Source organism: Eptesicus fuscus, chromosome 13, assembly GCF_027574615.1.
Source record: "Eptesicus fuscus isolate TK198812 chromosome 13, DD_ASM_mEF_20220401, whole genome shotgun sequence".
Lineage (NCBI taxonomy): Eukaryota > Metazoa > Chordata > Mammalia > Chiroptera > Vespertilionidae > Eptesicus > Eptesicus fuscus.
Window position 1 is genome coordinate 64946969 of NC_072485.1, and position 23215 is coordinate 64970183.

General features: G+C 43.6%; 1 protein-coding gene across 1 annotated transcript in view; it reads left to right on the top strand.

Moving 5' to 3' along the window:
* LPXN (leupaxin) overlaps positions 1-22806 on the top strand; it is a 34834-nt gene extending 12028 nt beyond the window's left edge. The window contains exons 4-9 of the mRNA XM_054725098.1: positions 4545-4644; positions 8687-8854; positions 12317-12490; positions 12607-12688; positions 21225-21373; positions 21752-22806. Of these exons, the coding sequence (XP_054581073.1) occupies positions 4545-4644; positions 8687-8854; positions 12317-12490; positions 12607-12688; positions 21225-21373; positions 21752-22021 (943 nt within the window). The 3' untranslated portion in view covers positions 22022-22806. The remainder of the gene's footprint in view (positions 1-4544; positions 4645-8686; positions 8855-12316; positions 12491-12606; positions 12689-21224; positions 21374-21751) is intronic.
* The last annotated feature ends 409 nt before the right edge of the window (positions 22807-23215 follow it).

Genomic DNA, 23215 nt, shown 5'->3' on the forward strand with positions numbered 1-23215 from the left:
TCCCTTTTGAGGCTTTGGGGAAAAACATATTAGGCAAGATAAACAGAAATATACATGTAGCCCTTAGGCAGGAAATAACAAAAACTTAATGGGACAAACCAAGGTGGAAGCTGCTTCAGCTAACAATATCTCAACTAAAGGGTGAGTGGTTAGAGCAATTAAGGTTGTTGACCAGCCTTCCTGGCTTCCTGTCAACATCTCTCTTTTTAGTGAAACTGATTTGTTTCCGGCAGCTATGTAGACCTTTATGGGAGAGTGAGACAAAATCCAGGTGACCTAGTAAATATGTAATAGAGTGATACAAATCCCTGAGGCTGGTAAATTCAGAGTGAACAATGCTGGCATGTACAGACAGAGCATGAGATTCAGGATCTAGATTCTTGCATTGTGTTCACCATTTCCTCTAGTTTGCTTAAATGAAGTAAACATTGCTTTGGACCTAGAAAGCATAGTCAATACCAGTTGTGAATATAGCACTGTAATACTAGTTCTAATATAGTGATATATTGGTAGCTTTGTGACCAAAAATTTAGAAATTGTATCTTTTACATGCACAAAAATAATTTTGGTAAGAAGAGGGAGAAACAATTCATAAAAACATTGCAGAGGAAAGAATGGGGAAGAAAAGTCCTGCACTATGAAGCCTCTCCCTTGAGATGTCTGGATTCTTATAAACATACTAGAGGCCAAGTGCACGAATTCATGCATGGGTGGGGTCCTTCTGGGTGGCCTGCAGTACAACACCACCTGCAATTCCTACTGCTGCTTCCACTCATCCCAGCCTCACTGTGCCTGCTGTGGGCTTGCACCCAATCAGTCCCGATTGGGAGAGGCTCACGTTGCCACAGCAGCGCTCGCCAGCCATGAGCCCTGCATCCAAAGGGAGTAGCCTGCAGGATTGGGCTGAAACCAGCTCTCTGACATCCCCTGAGAGGTCCCGGATTGCAAGAGAGTGCAAGCCAGGCTGAGGGACCCCACCAGTGCACAATCGGGCTGCGAAGGGACCGCGGGAGGGCTCCCAGGTGTGTCCGGCCCATCTCACTCAGTCCTGATAGGCCGGACCCCAGCAGCAAGCTAACCTACTGGTTGGAGCATCTGCCCCCCGTTGGTCAGTGCACGTCATAGTGACTGGTCGACCAGTTGACTGTCTGTCCCTAGGTGGTCAGTGCATGTCATAGCGAGCGGTTGAGCAGCCTTAGCATATCATTAGCATATTATGTTTTGATTGGTTGTTCACTTGTTCTGCCATTCAGTCTATTTGCATATTGCCCTTTTATTATATAGGATACTTTGTGATTTATATTATTAAAATCTCCGAGAAGTGAACTAAGTTGTTACTGATGGCATAGCAAAGCACCTTTACCATTTTCAAGAGGTCAGGGGACAAATCAAAGGTTGCTATAGTGATACAACCATCAGCCATTTCTTACTTAGAATGTTAAATTGTTGACTCGATTACTATTAGGGTAGCATGACAGTGATTTACCTCCCTTTATACACTGCTCTAGGAGTCTAGTTAAAAGCCAGTGAGAATTCTTTGAATAAACACACATATGCCCCTGCTGCAAGATGGACAGGTTGTTAGGACTCTACAAACCCATATATGAAACTACATTTATTCTCCCCTGGGGCACAGAACAGTAGAATGTGCTCACTGTCCAGCCACCTTTTGTACCTCCAAGACACATCCCTGTGGCAACAATTGCTAAGGGATTGCTGAAAAGAGTTGCTAGGGTGAATTCCTGTGCACTTTTCTTGGACACCTCCAAGGAATGAATCAATCCCTTGATCATTTTTGTTCCCAGGTTAAAAAAAAAAATCTTATGTCTGGAAGGAGGCCATGTTGCACCTAAAAGACTAAGTCTTTCATCTTAGGGGGGAGAAGATATGCACCTTCCTCCTGCATTTTCCTTGCTATTAAATACTCAATCATAAGTAAGTCAGGAGTGAGACTGTCAAATCCAAGAGACAGATTTGTTTTTCTTAAGAGAGAAAGAGATACATTTCCTTCTGCTTTATTCCTGGTTTATAAATACATAAAAAATAAGTAAAATAATAAATCTTTGTTTTCATTGTTGAAAATATACTTAGTGAAAGACTTAGAATATTTAGTTTTGTGCACGTGTGTGTGTGTGTGTGTGTGTGTGTGTGTGTGTGTATAAAAGAGAGAGAGAGAGTTTGGTGGGGAGTTAGCTAAGCTGACATGGTTAATGTTGATTACAAACATTACTTGAGTCAGTTGCCTGCATGATCCAGTTTTTCCACTTTTCAAAATTTACTCTATGGAAATAATCAAGTATTTATTTAGCAGTATTGATAACAGCAAAAATCAGAAACAGTCTAGGTGTCTAATAATAAATGATAGGTTTAATAAACAATATAGCCTTTAAACATCATTTGGAGGATTGTTTAGCATAGTGATAGAGAACATAAGCTTTGCAGTTGTCAGGCTCACACTCTGTTATTTGCCAGCTGTATTATGTAGAGCAAAGTTTTTACTTCTCTAAGCCCCAGTTTTTTTCATTTGGGAGTGACAGTACATCACTGATGTAGGATTGTTATAGGATTTAAAGAGGACACATATAAAACCCTTTACAGAGGGCCTGGCTTCGTGAAAACACTCAAATAAATGTTAGCTGTTATGGTTGCAAAGGACAGATAAGGATGTGCAGAAGGATATGGAAAAACATCTATCTTCAACAAAGGAATAGTGGTTGAATTCGTTTTTAACTGCTTTTCAGCACTTATCAATGTATTTATAAAGTGTTTTTCTTATACATTATTATAATGCACTAGAGGCCCAATGCACAAAATTCGTGTAGGAGTAGGCCTTCCTTCCCCCGGCTGCCGGCACCGGCTTCCCTATGGCACCTAGGAATCAGACCTGGGCTCCCTTCTGTGAGGGAGGCTCTGCCCACCTGCTGCAGCCCACCAGTGGCCTGAACCTCCCTCTTTGGGGCTATCATGCAACCCCCCAAATTGATCACTCTGCTGGCCAATGGCCTGGGCCTCCCTCTGCAAGGCGATCATGGGGCAATGGCCGGCCCCTGACCAATTGCATTGCACCCACCTTGGTTGGCCTGGCGCCAGTGGGTGTCATAGTGTGGTCCCGGATGTTCGTCCAGATGGTCATTCAGCTGTTCGGCCATTCAGTTGATTTGCATATTACCCTTTTATTAATATAGGATTATATTAACCCATTTAGTATATGGAACCATCCTTGTATGACTCGTATAAACACTACTTAGCCATGTTATTTTTATTTTTTTAAATATATTTTATTGATTTTTTTTTACAGAGAGGAAGGGAGAGGGATAGAGAGTTAGAAACATTGATGAGAGAGAAACATCGATCAACTGCCTTCTGCACACCCCTTACTGGGGATTTGCCCGCAGCCAAGGTACATGCCCTTGACCGGAATCGAACCTGGGACCCTTCAGTCCGCAGGCCAATGCTCTATCCACCGAGCCAAATCGGTTAGGGCTAGCCATGTTATTTTTAAACACATTTCCTTTATCTTTTTTTCTCTTTCTCTTCTTCCCCTTCTTCCCCTTCCTCCTTTTTCCTCTCTCTCCCTCTCTCTTTTTCTTTCTCTCTCTCTCACTCAATTATGCAAGTATTTTTTTAAAGATATTTTTATTATTTTAGAGAGGAAGGGAGAGGGAGAGAGAAAGTAAAATATCAATGATGAGAGAGGATCATTGATAAGCTGCTTCATGCGCACCCCCAACTAGGGATCCAGCCCACAAACCTGGCATATGGCCTGACCAGGAATCAAACCGTGACCTCCTGGTCCTTAGGTCAAGGCTCAACTACTGAGCCATGCCGGCTGGCCGAATTGTGCAAGTATTTTAATAGACTGTGTTCTGTGTCTTTGGTTCAATTTTTTATTTATTAATAATTTATTCATAATCATATCAATATTATGCACATTATCTAAACTATCAGGAGTCTGCAAACTTTTCTGTAAAGGGAAAATAGTAAATAGTTTAGCTTTGTGGACCATAAGATCTCTCTCTGCCACGGCTGTCCAACTCTAGGAAAACAGCTATAGACAGTATGAATGGGCATGGCTGAATTTGGCCCACAGACCTCAATTTATGGGTGAATGCCTGTTCTAGTTTCTCATTTATTTGTTGTCTCTCACCTGACAATAACTGAGAGAAGATATAATACTTTAAAGTTGTAAACGAATGCTATTAAAATAAAAACAAACATTTGGGCCAAGGTCTTAAAGCACTTTTCAGAGCCTGCTCTGCACATGGCTGTTGGGGGCGAATGGCCTGCCAGTTATACGTCCAGTGCTTTTCTTCATGCCCTTGAGAACAATAATCACTTTTTGAGATGAGCAAAGCGGGAACATGGAGACACATTTTTAGTCTGGTACCTATATGTATTTTAAAATACTCTTGGTCTATAGTTTTACTGACATCTAAGCATTTAATAGCTAAAACTGCATTTTCTAGTACTTTATGTGTGGCTTACGTTTATTTGAGTTTTGATGTATTAGTATGATTTTTTGTTTGTTTGTTTTCTTCCTATAGTGACATCCAAGAGCCAAAGGAATCACTGCCACATTCCAAAACCTCAGCAGCTGCTCAGTTGGATGAGCTCATGGCCCACCTGTGTGAAATGCAGGCCAAGGTGAGCACAGTCCCTGTGATAAAGCCTTCGGGTTTATCTCTTTGGAACACAGCTCTGCATTCCCCCTTGAGGGACACTTTTAAGTTGTCATTTATTTTCCCAGACTAAATTTAATTCAATAAATGAACTCAACCTTGTGCTATGTATTATCTGGACACAAAAGATACTATGATCCAGGTACTGATCTCAAGGAGCTTAGCCTGTTCTTGGCAAAATGAGGCATAAGCCTATATAATATTTATAGAATAAAAGACAGGTGGTTTATCAAAATATGTGGAACAAACATCAGGAATATATAGAGGTCAAGGAGAGTTCATTAGAGGTGGGCATGGGTATGGGATAGACTCTGAAGAATGAAAAGAATTTGGACACAAAGAGATGAAAGAAGATGTCCTTTGAGTTGGAGTGATCCCTGTGGGCACAGGTCTCTAATGCTGGTTGAAGTGTGGCAGGACTGTTAAGGGGACCTGCCTGAGCAGGATAGAGGAGAGCTGTGGACAAGCTAGGGCACACAAGAGAGATCAATTGTGGTTTTCAAAATAGGTATCATGAGGAATCCTAAGCCCTACATTGAGATAAAATCCGTCTCCTTGTTCTAGCCTCCAGAGCATGAGTGGCGAGCTCATGTGGCCTGGCAGGGAATGGAAATCAACTGCATGGGCTTAAGAATTTATCAAGGGAAATATCTCCTAGAATTCTTAAAGTAGAGACATTCTAAATTGGTTGTAGGATTTGTCACACACACATGAAGTGACTATGAAATAATTTCAAGACAGTATATAAAAATGTGTATGATTGGTGAGAATAAGAACTTTATCTTTGTGGCTCACTGTTGGACTCCCAATACTCAGCATAGTTCCTGACAATGAATAATACATACTTATTAGAGGAAAAAATGAATAAACATCAGAAACAAGTTTTTCTTTAATGTCTACAATAAAGCTGAGTTTATTCCTCATTGAACTGTATATTTGGAAATACTAGAAAAGTAGACTTTATGTTTGTGTGGTGTTTTCTAATTGATTTAGCATGTTTCTTGATTTATTTACATTTTTAAATATCTGTTAATATTTTTAATAGGCCATACCTTCACATTGCACAAAATTCAAAAGCACAAAAGTTTGTAATGAACAGTTTCCTTATTAGCTCTGTCCCAAATTATCCAGTTCTGCTGCCTGGAGATGGTCAATATTTTTTGTTTCTTATATACCTATTCAGAAGTATTCTGGGATATGATGTAAATGTCATTGTAGATATAGATATATTATTGTATTTTTACTTATTTTTGTACTTAATATTGGTCACCCTTACAGGCCTTTTAGACATTAACCTATTAACACTGATCTTTTCAACATTAACTAATGTCATATAATAGAGGAGGAAGGAAATCTGTTAGATGATAAAAGTTTCTTTATTTTTTAAATAACTATTTTAATGTTTTATAACTATTTTGGAATTTTGCTTCAATAACTACAATCCATCAGCAAGTCTTATCTGACAATTTCTCACCACCTTTTCCGCTAACACTGGTCCAAGTCATTATTTCTGGTTTGAGCTGTTATCACAGTCTTCCACATAACTAGTGCCTCTAATTCCTCTCTACACTTAATTCCTCACTCAGCTACCATAGGGATCTTATAAATCAGATTCTTTCACCCTCCAATGACCCCATCACCTTTGCAATAAAATCATATCTTTTATCATGAGGGTAAAAATGTGATCATTGTGATCTTTACCTCCTTCTCTATTATCTTCTCCTGCCACACTCAACTTCACTCTCTTTACTCTAGCCCCACTGACTTTTCTTATCATTCTTCTAATGTGCCAAGCTACTGCCTTCCTCTTCATCTCCCCTTCCTCTGTAATGCTTTCCCCACAAAAATCAATATTTCTGATTCCCTAAGTACATCACTTAAATATCCACTGAAATATCACATCCTTAGAGTTCCTTCTCTAATCACCATCATCTCAATCAATTCTTCCTCACCATCCTACCCTTGGTCACTTTTATCTTGATGTATAATCCTAATATATAAAAACGCTGGGTCCATCACATCCACAATGATTGGAGGCTTGACCAACCAGAAGTCAGCCATGCAGTCAGCACTGGATTGCCGTGGCAACCAGCACTGACTGCTACAGCTGCAGGTGTGGTGACCCAGCACTGTCTGCTGAGGGGGCTACAAATCAGGCCTGGAGAGAGGCCTGAAAAGAGAAGCAGGGTCTGATCCATAGCCTGTGTGGCAGCTGTTGATCAGCACTTGCCTCTGTCTTTCTCTCTGGGCCTGGCCAGCAGTCGCACCTCCATTTCTCTCCAGGCCTCCACCGGGGCTGCTGATCAGCTTTGCCTTTCTGATCAGGCCCTGTTGATAGGCCCAGAGATGCTGACTGGTGTAGAAACTGAGCAATCAGAACCAAATCTGGGTCAACTGTGAGGAGCCAATGGCTGCCTAGGAGGTGGAGCTTTTGACGCTGACTGGCAGAGAAACCGACCATTCAGAACCAAATTGGCCAGCAGAGGAGGGAAGTTGAGGGCAAGATCAGGCCTGCAGGGGAGGACAGTTGGGGGCGAGATCAGGCCAGGAGGGGAGGGCAGTTAGGGGTGATCAGGCTGGCAGGGGAGGGCAGTTGGGGGGATCAGGCCGGCAGGGGAGAGCAGTTAAGGGCGAGATCAGGCCTGAAGGGGAGGGCAGTTGGGGCAAGATCAGGCCGGCAGGGGAGGGTCATTGGGGGCGAGATCAGGTCAGCAGGGGAGGGCAGTTGGGGGCAAGATTAGGCCAGCAGGGGATGGCAGTTGGGGGCAACCAGGCTGGCAGGGGAGGGCAGTTGGGGGTGATCAGGCAGGCAGAGGCAGTTGGGGGTGAGATCAGGCCGGTAGGGGAAAGCAGTTGGGGGTGGAATCAGGCCAGCAGGGGAAGGCAGTTAGGGGCGATCAGGCAGGCAGGCAGAGGCAGTAGGGGTGATCAGGCAGGCAGGCAGAGAGGTTAGGGGTGATCAGGCAGGCAGGCAGAGGGGTTAGGGGCAATCAGGCAGGAAGGCAGAGGCAGTTAGGGGCAGTCAGGCAGGCAGGCAGAGGGGTTAGGGGCAATCAGGCAGGCAGTCAGAGGCAGTTAGGGGCGATCAGGCAGGCAAGCAGGCAGGTGAACAGTTAGGAGCCAGCAGTTCCAGATTGTGAGAGGGATGTTCGACTGCTGGTTTAGGCCCGAACCGGCAGTCGGACATCCTGGGGTCCCTGATTGGAGAGGGTGCAGGCTGGGCTGAGTGAACCACTCCTTCCATGCACAAATTTTGTGCACTGGGCCACTAGTGTATATCATATTTCTCTCTGGCATTGCATCATATATTAATTTATTATTATTATTTAACATATTTTTATTGATTTTCAGAGAGGAAGGGAGAATGAGAGATAGAAACATCTATGATTTTCAGAGAGGAAGGGAGATGAGAGAGAATCATTGATCAGCTGCTGTCTGCATGCTCCCTCTGCAACCCAAGCATGTGCCCCCAACTGGAATTGAACCCGGGACCCTTCAGTCCATAGGCTGACACTCTGTCCACTGAGCCAAACCAGCTAGGGCCATCATATATTCATTTTAATTGTTTATTGTCTATCACCCAGGGAATGTAAACTTTATGAGGAGAGACACTTAGTTGCTCTTGTACATTGTCTCTACCAAGAGCCAGCCTAGAGCAGGGTTTGGGGAAAACTAGGTGCTCAATAAATACTGCATAATAAATGAATAAAAAGAAGACTACTGAGTTGTGGTTATCACAAGAGCCAGAATTATCTTCATCTACTCAATTTCCTATGGTCAGAAGGAAGATTAGTCAGATTTCATTCAGCATGAGGAATTTAGAATGAAAAAGAGATGAAAGCATTTTTATTGGTGTTATAATGTTGAATTCTTCCATATCTTGGAGGAAGGTTCAGTGAAGACTAAAGGGTCCATAAGTAGAGGTGAGTTTATAGGGTCATGAAGAAGATGCCACTGAGGATGAATTCCATGAGGCTGACTGTTCATGGTTCTCTCCTTGGTACCAGGTGGCAGTGAAAGCAGATGCCAGCAAGAAGTACTTACCAGACAAGCAGGATCACAAGGCCTCCCTGGACTCAATGCTGGGGGGATTGGAGCAGGAATTGCAGGACCTTGGGATTGCCACAGTGCCCAAGGGCCATTGTGCTTCCTGCCAGAAATCGATTGCTGGAAAGGTGGGACAGGCCAACATATTGGTCCTACAGCCATCTGTGTCTCTCTCTGTGTGTGTCTCCGTTCCATCAAAGATTGTTATTTCTCCTTATATTCTAAGATGTTTTAATAATCTATCTATATAGAAGCCTAAGCGACCATCGCAACCGAACGACGACTGAACAGGCTGCATGGGGTGACCAGGCTGGAAGGGGGGTTAGTGAGGGGTGACCAAACGACCAAGCAGCAGGCTGTGTGGGGCAACCAGGCTGGCAGGGGGGTTAGTGAGGGGCAACCAAACTACCGAACAGCAGGCTGTGTGAGGCAACCAGGCCAGTAGGGGGGGGGGCAGTTGGGGACAACCAAGCTGGCGGGGGGGCAGTTGGGGATGATCAGCCAGCAGGCAGAGGCAGTTAGGGTTGATCATGCCAGCAGGGGGGCAGTGAGGGGTGACCAAACTACCGAACAGCAGGCTGCATGGGGCAACCAGGCCGGCAGGCGGGGGGGGCATTTGGGGGCAACCAGGCCGGCAGGGGGGGGGGGCATTTGGGGGCAACCAGGCCGGCAGGAGGGGGGTAGTTGGGGGCGATCAGGCCAGCAGGCAGAGGCACTTAGGGTTAATCAGGCCAGCAGGGGGGCAGTTAAGGGCGACCAGGCCACCGGGGGGGGGGGGACAGTGAGGGACGATCAGGCCGGTAGGCAGAGGCAGTTAGGGGTGATCAGGCTGGCAAGGGAGGCAGTTAGGGGTGATCAGGCAGGCAGGCAGGTGAGCAGTTAGGAGCAAGTGGTCCAAGATTGTGAAAGGGATGCTGACTGCCGGTTTAGGCCCGATCCCAGCCAGTCAGACATTCCCCAAGGTGTCCTTGATTGGAGAGGGTTCAGGCTGGGCTGAGAGGACCCTCCCCCACATGCACGAATTTCGTGCACCGGGCCTCTAGTCTATCCTATCTAATAATAGACAAATATGCAAATTGACCATGCCTCCGACACACCCACAAGCCATGCCCACAAGCCACACCCACCATCCAATCAGAGCGAGTATGCAAATTAACACAAACCAAGATGGCTACAGCCAAAGAGAGCAAGGTTTCCTAGGTAACAGAGGAAGCCAAGCTTTCCGCCTGCCCTTGCCAGGCCTAAGCCTCCACTCAAGCTACAAAGTTTCAATTATAGAAGGTAAACAAATTCAAACAAATGGCGGCAGAACGGAGCTTGAGAGAGCAGGCCAGGGTTGCTGCCGGCAACAGGGGAAGCAAAGCTTTCTGCACACCCAGGCCGGGCCCACCTGCTTAAGGCAACAAAGTTTTAATTATAACCCCAACAGAAATGGCTGCCAGCCTGGAGGGAGCCCCAGGCTTGGCTCCGCTCCAGGCTACAAAGTTTCAATTGTAGAAGGAAAATAAATTCCAGATACCAGGGCCTCCCCTTGGGTTGCCAGGGGGCGTGGCCAGCCTGCAAACCACCAGAGGCCCCTCGCTCAGGCTGCTCCACATCCCAAGGGACCCCCCACCTGATCGGGATGCCCTTCAGGGCAAACCAGCTGGCCCCCACCCCTGTACCAGGCCTCTATCCTATCTAATAAAAGAGTAATATGCAGATTGATCATCACTGCAACACACAATATAGCTGCCCCATGTGGTCAAAGATCCTGCCCCCATGTGGACACAAGATGGCCACCACAAGAAGGCCAGCAGGAGAGGGCAGTTGGGAGGCACCCAGCCTGCAAGGGAGGGCAGTTGTGAGGGACCAGGCCTGCAAGGGAGGGCAGTTGGAGGTGATCAACCCTGCAGGAAAGGCAGTTAGGGGTGACCAGGCCAGCAGAGGAGGAAAGTTGGGGGCAAACAGGCTGGCAGCAGAGTGGTTAGGGGGTGATCAGGCTGGCAGGCAGAAGCGGTTAGGGGCAATCAGGAAGGCAGGCAGGCAAGCAGTTGGGAGCCAGCAGTCCTGGATTGTGAGAGGGATGTCCGACTGCCTGTTTGGGGATCTGACTGCCCATCGGGATTGGGCCTAAACGGGCAGTCGGACATCCTTCAAGGGGTCCCATATTGGAGAGGGTACAGGCTGGGCTGAGGGACAACCCCCCTCTGTGCACGAATTTCGTGCACCGGGCCTCTAGTATATATATAAAAGCCTAAGTGACCGTTTGACCATTCGACTGGTAGCTAAGACATGCCCACACCACCAGGGGGCAGACACTCAACACACAGGCGTGGAAACATGTAATAGACTGATGAATCTCAGAGGGAAAGGGGCAGGGGGAAGGGTGGGAAGAGATTAACCAAAGATCTTATATGCATACTAGAAGCCCGGTACATGGATTCATGCACTGGTGGGGTCCCTCAGCCTGGCCTGTGGGGATCAGGTCAAAACTGGCAGTCAAAACCCCCCAAGGGGTTCTGGATTGCAAAAGCGCACAGGCCAAACCAAGGGACCCCACCGGTGCACGAATCCATACACCAGGCCTCTAGTAGTTAATAATTACTGATCACTTATAGTGCTCTGGGCAGTGAGCTAAGTGCTTTTACAAGTATTTCTTCATTTAATGGTCACATTAGTCCTTGAGGGAGACTCTAGTATTATTCCCTTTGTAAAGATGAGGAAACTGAGGGCTCAGGTCCAAGGTCTAGTAAGAGTTAAAGATAGGATTTGAACCCAGGCAAGTCAAAGCTTTTAACCTGAGTTTAAGCTCTTAACCCAGGAGTCCTCAAACTTTTTAAACAGGGGGCCAATCCACTGTCCCTCAGACCGTTGGAGTGCCGGACTATAGTTCAAAAAAAATTATGAACAAATTCCTATGCACACTGCACATATCTTATTTTAAAATAAAAAAACAAAACGGCAAAAACACCTGCATGTGGCCCGCAGGCCGTAGTTTGAGGACCTTTCTGAGGACCTTTCTGTCTTAACCTTTCTGTGCTGTCTTTACTGAGAGGAATTTTCTGTTTCCCTCTGTGCAAAAATTCCTGTTTACATTGATTGCATACAATTTTCAGCTGGATTCAGCTCCAAATCGTGGCCACTAACTCCTGCTCTGCATCATACTCCACCAAAACCATAACAGGGTTTTGAGACCCAACTCTGCATGGGTCGTGAGATGAGATGTTCAAATCAGAGGAATAAAAACTGTCTTTTGGCCTTTTACTCTTCTAGGGATCCCTGCCACACCAAGGCTGTAGTTATCTGCTGTCTATCACTACTGTGCTCTATTTTGTTTCTTATACCATCTGGGGAAGTATAGTGGTAACAAACATTTACAGGCTTTTATCAGGGTGAGCAGTCAAGAAAGTGGGCACTTTTTTTTATCTCCATAAAGCATGGGCAACAGACCACATAGGTGGGGCCAGGTCCAGGCCTTAGTGTTGTGTAACTCCAGGGAGTGTCATTTACTAAGAAAACTGTGTGAAGAGTGCCCACCACAATGTGCGACCTGCAAGCCCTCGAGCACCCTACTGGGCTCTCACACCAGGCTTTGTTTCCTCCTCCAGGTGATCCATGCTCTAGGGCAAGCCTGGCATCCAGAGCACTTCATCTGTAGTCACTGCAAAGAAGAGCTTGGCTCCAGTCCCTTCTTTGAGCGCAGTGGCTTGGCCTACTGCCCCAAGGACTACCACAATCTGTTTTCGCCACGCTGTGCCTACTGTGCTGCTCCCATCCTGGATGTGAGTAAACCCCCCTCCCTCTGCTTTCCTGCAGCTTTTCCTCATTCCTCTAGCACCAGGGTCATGTTTTACAGTTTGGAGGCATTCTGATATCTCTCTGTGTGTTCCTTTTCCAGAGAGTGCTGACGGCAATGAACCAGACCTGGCACCCAGAGCACTTCTTCTGCTCTCACTGTGGAGAGGTGTTTGGTGCAGAAGGTATGGCCTGGGGTACTTTGATCTGTCCTGGTTGTCCAGGATTCTGCCTCTACCACCCAAGTGCCCATTTCAGTGCCACATGCCATCCTTCCCTACCTTTTCCCAACATTTATAGATTTTGTTAAAATTGAATTATTTTAATCAAAGAAACATGATTGCATAGTTTAAAAACTCAAACATTACTTCAAGGGTGATATTAAAAATGAACAGTCCCCTGCTCCTCCTTTCTCCATCCCAAACCCTACTTCTCTCTTAATTTTTTTAGCTTTTTCTTTTGTTATTTACCTAGGTTTTTTAAGTGATACATTACTACAAATTTATTTCCCTCCTAATTTTAATCATTATGTATTCACTTTCTATCAGAGAAGATGAGGATTTAGAAATGTTATTACTATCCCACCATATTTAGGGATACCATACTTTCACCCCCAACATATTTCCCCTTCCACATTTTCTCAGTTTATAATTAGGTCATAATTACAGGTCAGGTCGGTATTCCGTGTGTACAGGTAGATAATCATGTAAATACTACTCACAGTTGAGCCTGGGTAGCAAACTGTGATTATAATAGAACCTGGCTTTTGGAGCCAGACTACCTGGTTTAAATCTGGGCTGTGACATTTATTTACTAGACTAGAGGCCCGGTGTATGAAATTTGTGCACTGGGGGAGGGGGGCGGTCCCTCAGCCTGGCCTGTGCCCTCTTGCAGTCTGGGACCCCTCAAGGGATGTCTGCCTGCCAACTATTGGGCCTAAGCTGGCAGGCAGACATACCTCTCACAGTCCAGGACCGCTCGCTCCTTACCACTAGCCTGCAGCGAAGGTGGGAGAGGCTCCCGCCACCGCTGCTGAGCTTGCCAGCCATGAGCCCGGCTTCTGGCTGAATGGCGTTCCCCCTATGGGAGAGTGCTGACCACTAGGGGAAAGCTCCTGTGTTGAGCATCTGCCCCCTGGTGGTCAGTGCGCATCATAGCGACCAGTCATTCTGCCGTTCGGTCGATTTGCATATTAGGGTTTTATTATATAGGATGATGTTGTTAACCTCTTTGTATCTCACTTTCCTTATCAGTAAAATGGCCCTAATAATAATGCCTACCTTATAGGATCATTATGAGGATTTTAAGAGTCATTATTAGGGTTTAAAACAGTGTCTGGCACATGGAGTCCTTTTGTATATATATATTTTTTCCTGAAGTCAATATTTAGATCCTTTTTACATTATCTTAATTTTCATTATACTTATTACTAATTTATCTGACAGAACTATGAAATCTTTCTCAAAATGGTCAACCACATGTGGTGATAGGTCAGTTCCATTTTTTTTCCCTCATAGACATCTGTCCCAGAGATGCCCATATTCCTGCTCCAGTCTGAGGCCTGTTGAGAAGCAGTTATTCTGGGTCATTATCTTGGGAATTCCTTTTACTATTTTCCTCTTTGGAGCCTCTGTTTCCTGGATCCCAAGTCTTTTAATACATGTTACTGTCTTTATTTTGATAAAGCACATCCTGTAGTAGCTCTTGAGAACAGGTAAAAATTTTGAGACCTTGAATATCTGAAAATGTTTTTGATCTGTTGTCTACCTTCAGTTGCCTGGGCAGATAATTCTAGGTGGAAACTATTTTCCTTCATAATTCTGAATACTTTGTTTGCTTCACTGTCTTCCAGTTTCCACAGTTGAGAGGTTTTTTTGTTTTGTCTTTTTATTATTTTTTAAAATCTTTTTAAAAATTGTTGAAAGTATTACATATGTCCCCTTTCTCCCCCATTGACCTCTTCTAGCCCACCCCCACCCCCTGCCCCAGGCCTTCACCACCCTATTGTCTGTGTCCATGGGTTATGCATTTATGCATACAAGTTCTTTGGTTGATTTCTTCCCACCTACCCACCCTCCCCCTGCCTTCCCTCTGAGATGTCTGTTCCATGCTTCTATGTCTCTGGATCTATTTTGTTCATCAGTTTATTTTGTTCACTAGATTCCACATATGAGTGAGATAATGTGATAGTTGTCTTTCTCTGACTGGCTTATTTTGCTTGGCATAATGCTCGACTGGTCCCTCCATTCTGTCTCATGGTGTAAAAGATCCCTCTTCTGCCCTGGCCAGTTTTGCTCAGTGGATAGAACGTTGGCCTGCAGACTGAAGGATCCTGGGTTCGATTCCTATTGGGGGCACATGCCTGGTTGCCGCCTCGATCCCCAGTGGGGGGGCGTGCAGGGCGCGGCCAATTGGTGATTCTCTCTCATCATTGATATTTCTCTCTCCTTCTCCCTTCCTCTCTGAAATCAATTAAAAAAAAAAATCCCTCTTCTTTACTGCTGCATAGTATTCCATGTTGCAAATGTACCACAGCTTTTTTTTATCCACCCATCTATTGATGGGCACTTGGGCAGTTTCCAGATCTTAGATATTGTAAACTAGAGGGCTGGTGCACAAAAATTCGTGCACTGGATGGGGGTCCCTTCAGCCTGGCCTGCTCCCTCTCACAGTCCTGGAGCCCTCAGAAGATGTCCTACTGACAGCTTAGGCCCACTCCCAAGGGCCTAAGCCACAATTGGGATGCCCTCTGTAGGAGGAGACCAGGCTGATCAGGGAAGGCACCGCCCTCATCATCCCGCTGTTGCTGCTGCTGCTGCTGCCACTGCCAGCCACAGGGGCTGCAAGGCCTGAGCCCTGGGCCTCGCAGCTGCCTGAGCCCACGGCTGCCTGAGTCCATGGCTGCCTGAGTCCTGGGCCTTACAGCGGTCTAAGCCCATGGATACCTGAGCCCATGGCTGCCATGAGCCCACAGCTGCTGTTAGCCCCGGGGCCTCACGGCTGCCTGAGCCCCAGGCCTTGCAGCCACCGGGGCTCACGGCAGCCTGAGCCCCAGGCCTTGCAGCCACCGGGGCTCACGGCAGCCTGAGCCCATGGCTGTCATGAGCGTTGGGCTTTGCAGCCACTGGGGCTGCCTGAGCCCTGGGCCTTGCAGCTGCCTGAGCCCACGGCTGCAGTGAGCCCAGTGCCACGCAGTGCTGGCTCCCCTGCCTGTGTCCACTCCAGGACCACCCGAGCTGCCTTGCCAGCTCAAGCAGGCCCCCCTGTATCTGTCTCTGTCTCTGCTCTGGGCCTCACCTGCACGCACAACCTCCTCCTGTCCGGTAGTGACCTGTTACAGAGTCCTGGCCTAATTTGCATAGCGCTGCTATGAACAAAGGACTATGCATCATTCTTTCTGACTGATGTTTCAGGTTTCTTAGGATATATTCCTAGAAGTGTGATCACTAGGTCAAATGGCAGTTCCATATTTAATTTTTTTAAGGAAACTCCATACTGTTTTCCATAATGGCTACACCATTCTGCATTCCTGTCAGCAGAAAAGGATTCCCTTTCTCCACATCCTCACCAGCACTTGTCATTTGTTGATTTGTGGATGGTAGCCATTCTGACAGGTGTGAGGTGATACCTTATTATCCTTTTAATTTGCATCTCTCTGATGATCAGTGACTGAGCATTTTTTCATATGTCTCTTGGCCATCTGTATGTCCACTTTGGAGAAGTGTATATTTAGGTCCTTTGCAAAATTTTTAATTGAATTGTTTATCTTCCTTTTGTTAAGTTGTATAGGTTCCTTATATATTTTGCATATTAACACTTTTTCAGACGTATCATTGCCAAGTATGTTCTCCCATACAGTGAGCTCCCTTTTCATTTTGTTGATGGTTTCTTTTGCTGTACAGAAGCTTTTTATTTTGATGTAGTCCCATTTGTTTATTTTCTCCTTAGTTTCCTTTGCCCTAGAAGATGTATCTGTAAACATACTGCTAGGGGAGATGTCTGAGATTTTGCTGCCTAAGATTGTGTTCTTATTCCTGACCCTTGTATATTATCTGGTTTTCCCTCTTTGTATGTTTCTTTTTCCTTCTGTTTTTCTGAATTGTCTTGATTTTTTCCTGACTTCTTTTTTATGTTTGTTTTGAACAAATATAACCCATGCATGGATTCAGAAAGCTTCTTTGTTTGTCTTTTCCTGTCTTTTTGGAATTAATTCCATGGGGAATGTTTTATCCTCTCTCTGAAATAAAAACTTGGGCAGTCCCATGTCTTTTCTGATTCATCTTTTCTTTAAAAAATTTGTAATAATTTTATTGAATTACATTTGTTAATAAAATTATATATTTCAAGTCTACAATTCTATAACACATCATCTGTATTTTGCATTGTGTACTCACCACCCAAAGTCTAGTCTCCTGTCACCATATATTTGACTCCCTTTTTGCTGTTGTTGTTAATCCTCACCTGAGGATATTTTTCCATTGATTTTTAGAGGGAGTGGAAGGGAGAGCAGAAAGAAACAATGATGTGAGAGAGACACATCCATTGGTTGCCTCCTGCATGCACTCTGAATAGGACTGGGGAACCTGCAACCAAGGTATGTGCCCTTGACTGGAATCGAACCCAGGACCCTTCAGTCTGTGGGCTGACACTCTATCCACTGAGCCAAACTGGTTAGGGCTAGGCCTTTAATCTTGAATCACTTCAAGAGATGTTCTCTCTGCCAGCATTATGAAAAATTTTTAAAAGGATTAGAAAATGAGGTTTCACCATTCAGAATGTCAACTTGTATGTAATTCCCCCCCCCCTTTTTTTTCCAGTAGAAAGCTTTACTTCTTTCCTCATGGTGCCCAGTATCTCTGGTTTGATATCTCCAGAATTAATTACTGAATCTTATGGAAGGGTGGGGAATCTGATCTTCTAACAGCTCCTTAGAATTGCAACCAATCCTGTTTTCAGTCTTGAGACTATTTTACGAATTCAGTTCCTGAGCCCCTCTGATGATATGGAGCTCCAGATGACTTAAGTTTTATTGGCACCTCATCTCTCTGAAGATGTAGATTTCAGTGTTCTTGTCTTTGCCAAGCTAGTTGTCACACTTATACCTACTTTTAAATTTTTGAAAATTTTATTGCTATCTCATTTGTGGCATCTCTTTTCCTTTTCTTCTTTTTCTAATGGGTCTTTCTATTTTAGATTATTCTTTAACTATCATGTCAGTGATGTTTCAAGCAGAAGTGAAGATATTCCCAAGTGTCTTGCCCTCACCAATGTGGACTCTACTAATGTCAGGCCTGTTATTATGTATATTTCTAATTACCATTCATTTAATCCCACCCACAACTGTGTAAGACTAATTTTATTCCACATTTTATCTAGTTATAGGTGAAAACACTGAACCTCAGAAAGGAAAAGTGATTTTCTTAAAGTCATAAAATTGGAAAGTCAAAGAGTTGAAATTAAAATTAAGGCATTATTTTTGCAAGTTTCATATTTGTTTGCTTTTCTACAACATCCTAAGTGCCCTTTGACAGAGTCTCAATTCCTCTTCTACTGTTGGAACTTTGTACTTTCTTGGCACCAACATAATGCACTTTATTTGAAGATAGACCTGGACTGAGTAGCACTGATATACTCCACTAGCTAAGTGCTTTGTAGTAATTTGCATGTTCACTGAAGCTCATTCAATGCTTTTCAAAAATCATTAGTCCTTTCATTTCCAGATTGCACTTTAGTTAAGCATATTTTTTATTGGGGTTTAATCTAAAGCATATTGAAATGTGTCATGGCAAATTTATATTGCATCAGTAGCCATAGAATTCTAAGAGCTAGGTGAGTAGAATAGTAAGTAGAATATTACCCAGAGATAATTATGATGTGGAAGTTGCCTGAGAGAAGAACAAGAGGATACAGATGAATTTCAAGAAGAAATGTAAGTTAGATACAAAAGGAAAATATCCTATCCATAGGACGACCAGGAAGCATCATTGCTTTTGACTTGGGCCTCTTCTAAACTGACAGGCAGATTGGGTTATTTATAATTTCACATAAATATGAATCCACACCTAAGGTATATTTATTTAGACAATTGATTAAAAAGGCCATTTACTAATCAGAAGCTCCTCTTGAATAGCATTTTTGTTTTTATTCTTTGCTTTCTGTAAATGGGTCTCCTACTATAGGGTTAGTCCATTAATTAGGTGGCATCCTGCTTTATTCAAGTCACACACAGAGCTTCTATAATGACAGCTAAACCATTGAGCCTCCTGGGAAATTAAATTCATCTGCATTTTTTGTTTCGGTTCAGGGAATTGCTCTTTAAGCCTTAAGTTTCTAAGTACATCAGGCCTTAACATCCTCCCATAGGGAATAGGTGCTCATTGCCTACCTTCTTTTTAATTGTTCATTATCCAGGCCATGCAGGTGCTCTCTAATTTCCCTGGGGGATAAGAGCCTCACAGAGTGTGGCACTTTTAATTGTTAGTGTTTCTCATCCATCCTCCAGAGGTAATTGGCCCCAGAGAGAGCCTCTAAGTAAGTAGGTGCTGAAACTTTCTCAATTATTGCATAACACATGCAGGGGTATCACAGCAAGTTTGCTTATTGCTTTTGATTCCTCTCCTGAGACTCACCTGAGTTCAAACAGAGGCTGTTACTTCCCTGTAATCTCATTCTTATGACCAGCTACCCTACAAATGCCTAGATGAGGGTCATTCCTAGATCAGTTGGCATGTTTTATAGTTTTCTCAAGTAACACTGACTTACAAGCAAGCTCACTTTTAGGTCATTTGCATTGCCTGAGAACTTGTCTGAAATAAAAATTCTCAGGCCCCATCCCAGACCTTCTGAATCAGAAACTCTGGGGTGGGGCCCAGCCAGTAATCTCACCAGGTGATGGATGCACAAGAATGTATAAGAAATATTGGGGCACACAAAAGCAAGAAAGGTGGCTGTGCATGTTTGTTAGTTTTTCTTAAATACTAGGCTTGCCCACAGTCAGTTGCACTTGATCAGACTCCAGAAATTCTTTGATAAAGTGAAAAAAGTAAGCAAGCTCCTCTCTGTCTCAGAGGAAAGAACACAATTATTAGTTTAGATTGTTAGATCTATAGGCCTCAGAAGTCTGTTAAACTATCTGCTTTTCCAAGACAGCATCATTGAACAAGGCAAGGCATATCAAACAGTGACTGGAGATCATGGGAAGATTACAGCCACCTGAGTTGGGTCCCATTGCCTTTTTTCTCTTTTTTAATTTGGCTGCTACTATCAAAATAGATTTCCAGAAATAATGTTCTTGGTGGGCTACTTTCCAATCCACTGAGTATGCTTTACTTTCACACTATTTTAGTAGGCACAGGTGGAGCTTTCATATTTGCAGAGATATCGGCTTATGATATTTGTGCTCAGCCAACACTATCAGGTCCCACGGAGAGGTATTGAGATTTTTTTGTTCTTTTTGTCTTTAGAATTCATCCAGTAGGACTGTACAGTCAAAATACGGTATTTTAAGGACACTAGAATGAATTATTGCCTTTCCTTGGTCATATCACCAATTTGTTATGTAGTTTAATGTGTTTCCACTTGATTCAATTTGTAGGGATACATTTTATAAAACAATAATTGAAACCATATTATTTTTAAACATATATTTTAGAGAGGAATAGAAAGGGATAGAGAGATAGAAACATCAATAAGAGAAACATCATTAATCAGTTGCCTCCTGCATGCCCCCCGACAGGGGATTGAGCCTGCAACCTGGGAATGTGCCCTGACCTGGAATGGAACCGGTGGCCACTTAATTCCTGGCTCAATGCTCAACCATTGAGCCACACCAGCCATGCTAAACCATATAATTATTTAGGGACCTTTACATTCATTGTATTTCTCTGAGATATAATTAACAAATCATTTCCTTTGTTTGTCCTTCCTCTTAGCTTTGCTTACAGTGTTTTTTGATCATGCATAAGTCATTAATATATATTTTTAATGTAGCTTAATTTATTAATATTTAACTTGCTTTTGAAATTTGAGGCATTTTATGACAGTTCTTATTTCATTCCCAGATTAAAGAAGAATACATCCATTTTTTTAATTCAAGTATTTGTATGGTTTGAATTATTACATTTAGATCTCACATCTATTTGGAAATTATTATTTCATAGTTCTATATTTTTAAATATGAGGCAGGTTTTTTCCAGGTGCCATTTTAGATACTGGAGATACAGTGTGACAAGACCAACAAAATCTAGTTTCTCTCAGAGCTAATGTTCCAATAGGAAAGACAGACCACAAAGATGATTTTAGATAATGGTAAATAAAGGCAATGAAAAAGACCAAGTGGTAGATACAGGCTGGAGAAATGCCGCTTCGATAAGATGATTTTTTTAAGCTGATTTATAAATGACAAGGTGAGGCTAGCCATATTGAGGTCTAGGGCAGAACTGTCCAGGCGAAGGGAATAGTTAATACTAAGGCATCAAGAAGCAATAGCCCTTAACACTGTTAATGCTCACTATGACTCAGGCACAATACTGAAACACTTTACCTGCATTATCACTGTATTTCTCAGAATGGCCCTTTGAGGTAGGTATTTGTTGTTAGCTCCATTTTGAATACAAATACACTGAGTTTGGGCGAGTTTAAAATCATTGGCCTCTTCTCAACCTCAAACTTGGCTTCTGGTCTCAAACTGCAACAGTGAACCCTTGATTTTTCTCTCTCTAGGTTTTCACGAGAAGGACAAGAAGCCATATTGCCGAAAGGATTTCTTAGCCATGTTCTCACCCAAGTGTGGGGGGTGCAACCGCCCGGTGTTGGAAAACTACCTTTCAGCCATGGACACTGTCTGGCACCCAGAGTGCTTTGTTTGTGGGGTCTGTGCACTCAGTTATTATTTATTTATTTATTTATTTATTCATTTATTTTTATTCATTTATTTATTTATTTTGGATTTAAGGAAAGTCAGGGGTTCTCCTCTCTGAGAGGCAGAGCTGCTAAAAGGGTTCAGAGCTTGGGATGAGGGATTGATGTGGGCTTCCTAAAGGAGACCTGAAACACAGCATTTGTTGTGGCATTTGCTTTCTGTTTTGCAAGTGGGCCATATTCTAGGCTTCATTTATCAAGGACCCAAGTAAATTCTTACTGCTTACTGGCAGGTAACTGGCAGGAATTTCTGGGCTGAAAGTTTTACTTTGCTGATGTTTTATTCTTGACATCTGCCTTCCTTTCCTTTTTCTTCTGTTCACCCCCAGGACTGCTTCAGCAGTTTCTCCACTGGCTCCTTCTTTGAACTGGATGGACGTCCATTCTGTGAGCTCCATTACCATCACCGCCAAGGAACCCTCTGCTATGGGTGTGGGCAGCCCATCGCCGGCCGCTGCATCAGTGCCATGGGCCACAAGTTCCATCCTGAGCACTTCGTCTGTGCTTTCTGCCTGACGCAGTTGTCGAAGGGAATCTTTAGGGAGCAGAATGGCAAGACCTATTGTCCACCCTGCTTCAATAAGCTCTTCCAAATATAATCTCAGCTGAACCCACAGCCCTCCAAATACCCTTTAACATTTAAACCAAGAGAGGAAAGAGTACATTTGTTGTTACTGACCTTCTGCTCAATAGGCTTATAGAGAAAGTAAAGCCTTCAAAGGGAATGTCTAAATGTTAGGCTTGTAGCCTTAAGTTTCAGATTTCTAGCCTTATTTTTTAAATTGGGTACTTGGATTTAGATCTGGAGCCTGCTAGCTAGTGTCTCTGCAGATATATTTTCCACAGGCACACATTCATTTAGTAACTGGTTTTCTCAGATTTCTCCATTTTCACCCCTATGATGGCCCTGTTCACATCTCCTCTCCTTTTCAAGCTTTCCACATTTCCCTGTGACTCAGTTCCTCACAATCATGGCTATGGACTTTATCCTTGGTGTCAGGAATCATGGTAGCAGTCTTAAGCTCCTTGCATCTCCCTTCAGTGTATTTCTCTTTTTCAAGAGGAATTAGATTTTAACTGGACAACTTTGAGTGCTGACATAATTGTCAAATAAAGTGGCTTGTGTATGTGTGTGTGTGTGTTTTAAATATGTTTTCATTGATTTTAGAGAGAGAGGAAGAGAGAGAAACATTGAGGTGAGAGAGAAACATCAATCGGTTGCCTCCCATATGCACCCTGACCAGGGATAAAACCTGCAACCTTTTTGATGTAGGGGACAACACTCCAACCAACCAAGTCATACTGGCCAGGGCAAGTGGCTTGTGTTTTAATGACTCAGTATCATGTAGTTTGGTAGATGATCCTTCTGCTTCTCATATTAATAAACTAAGCACTTTGTGCATTACATTTATATCATACCTCTTGTTTACATCCATAAATAAACATTTTTTAATTAAAAGGGGGGACTCCTATTCACTAACTTTTTTATTAATTTGGACCTGTAACATTCATTTTATTTTATTTTATTTGCACTTAGATAAATGAATCATCTTAAATGATGGCAAAGCTTCTTAAAATTGTTCTCATCACTTTGTTTACTAAAGGAGAAAAACTGGATCAGTACGAGGCACTTGCAAATCTTTATTTACATATAAATGCATGTCTCCAAACTAAAAAAAGAAAGGTATATATTAAATATGTCCAGATTTCTTGTATATCAACTATATCTCAACTAAAGGCCCAGTGCATGAAATTCGTGCACTGGGGTGAGGGGTCCCTCAGCCCGGCCTGCC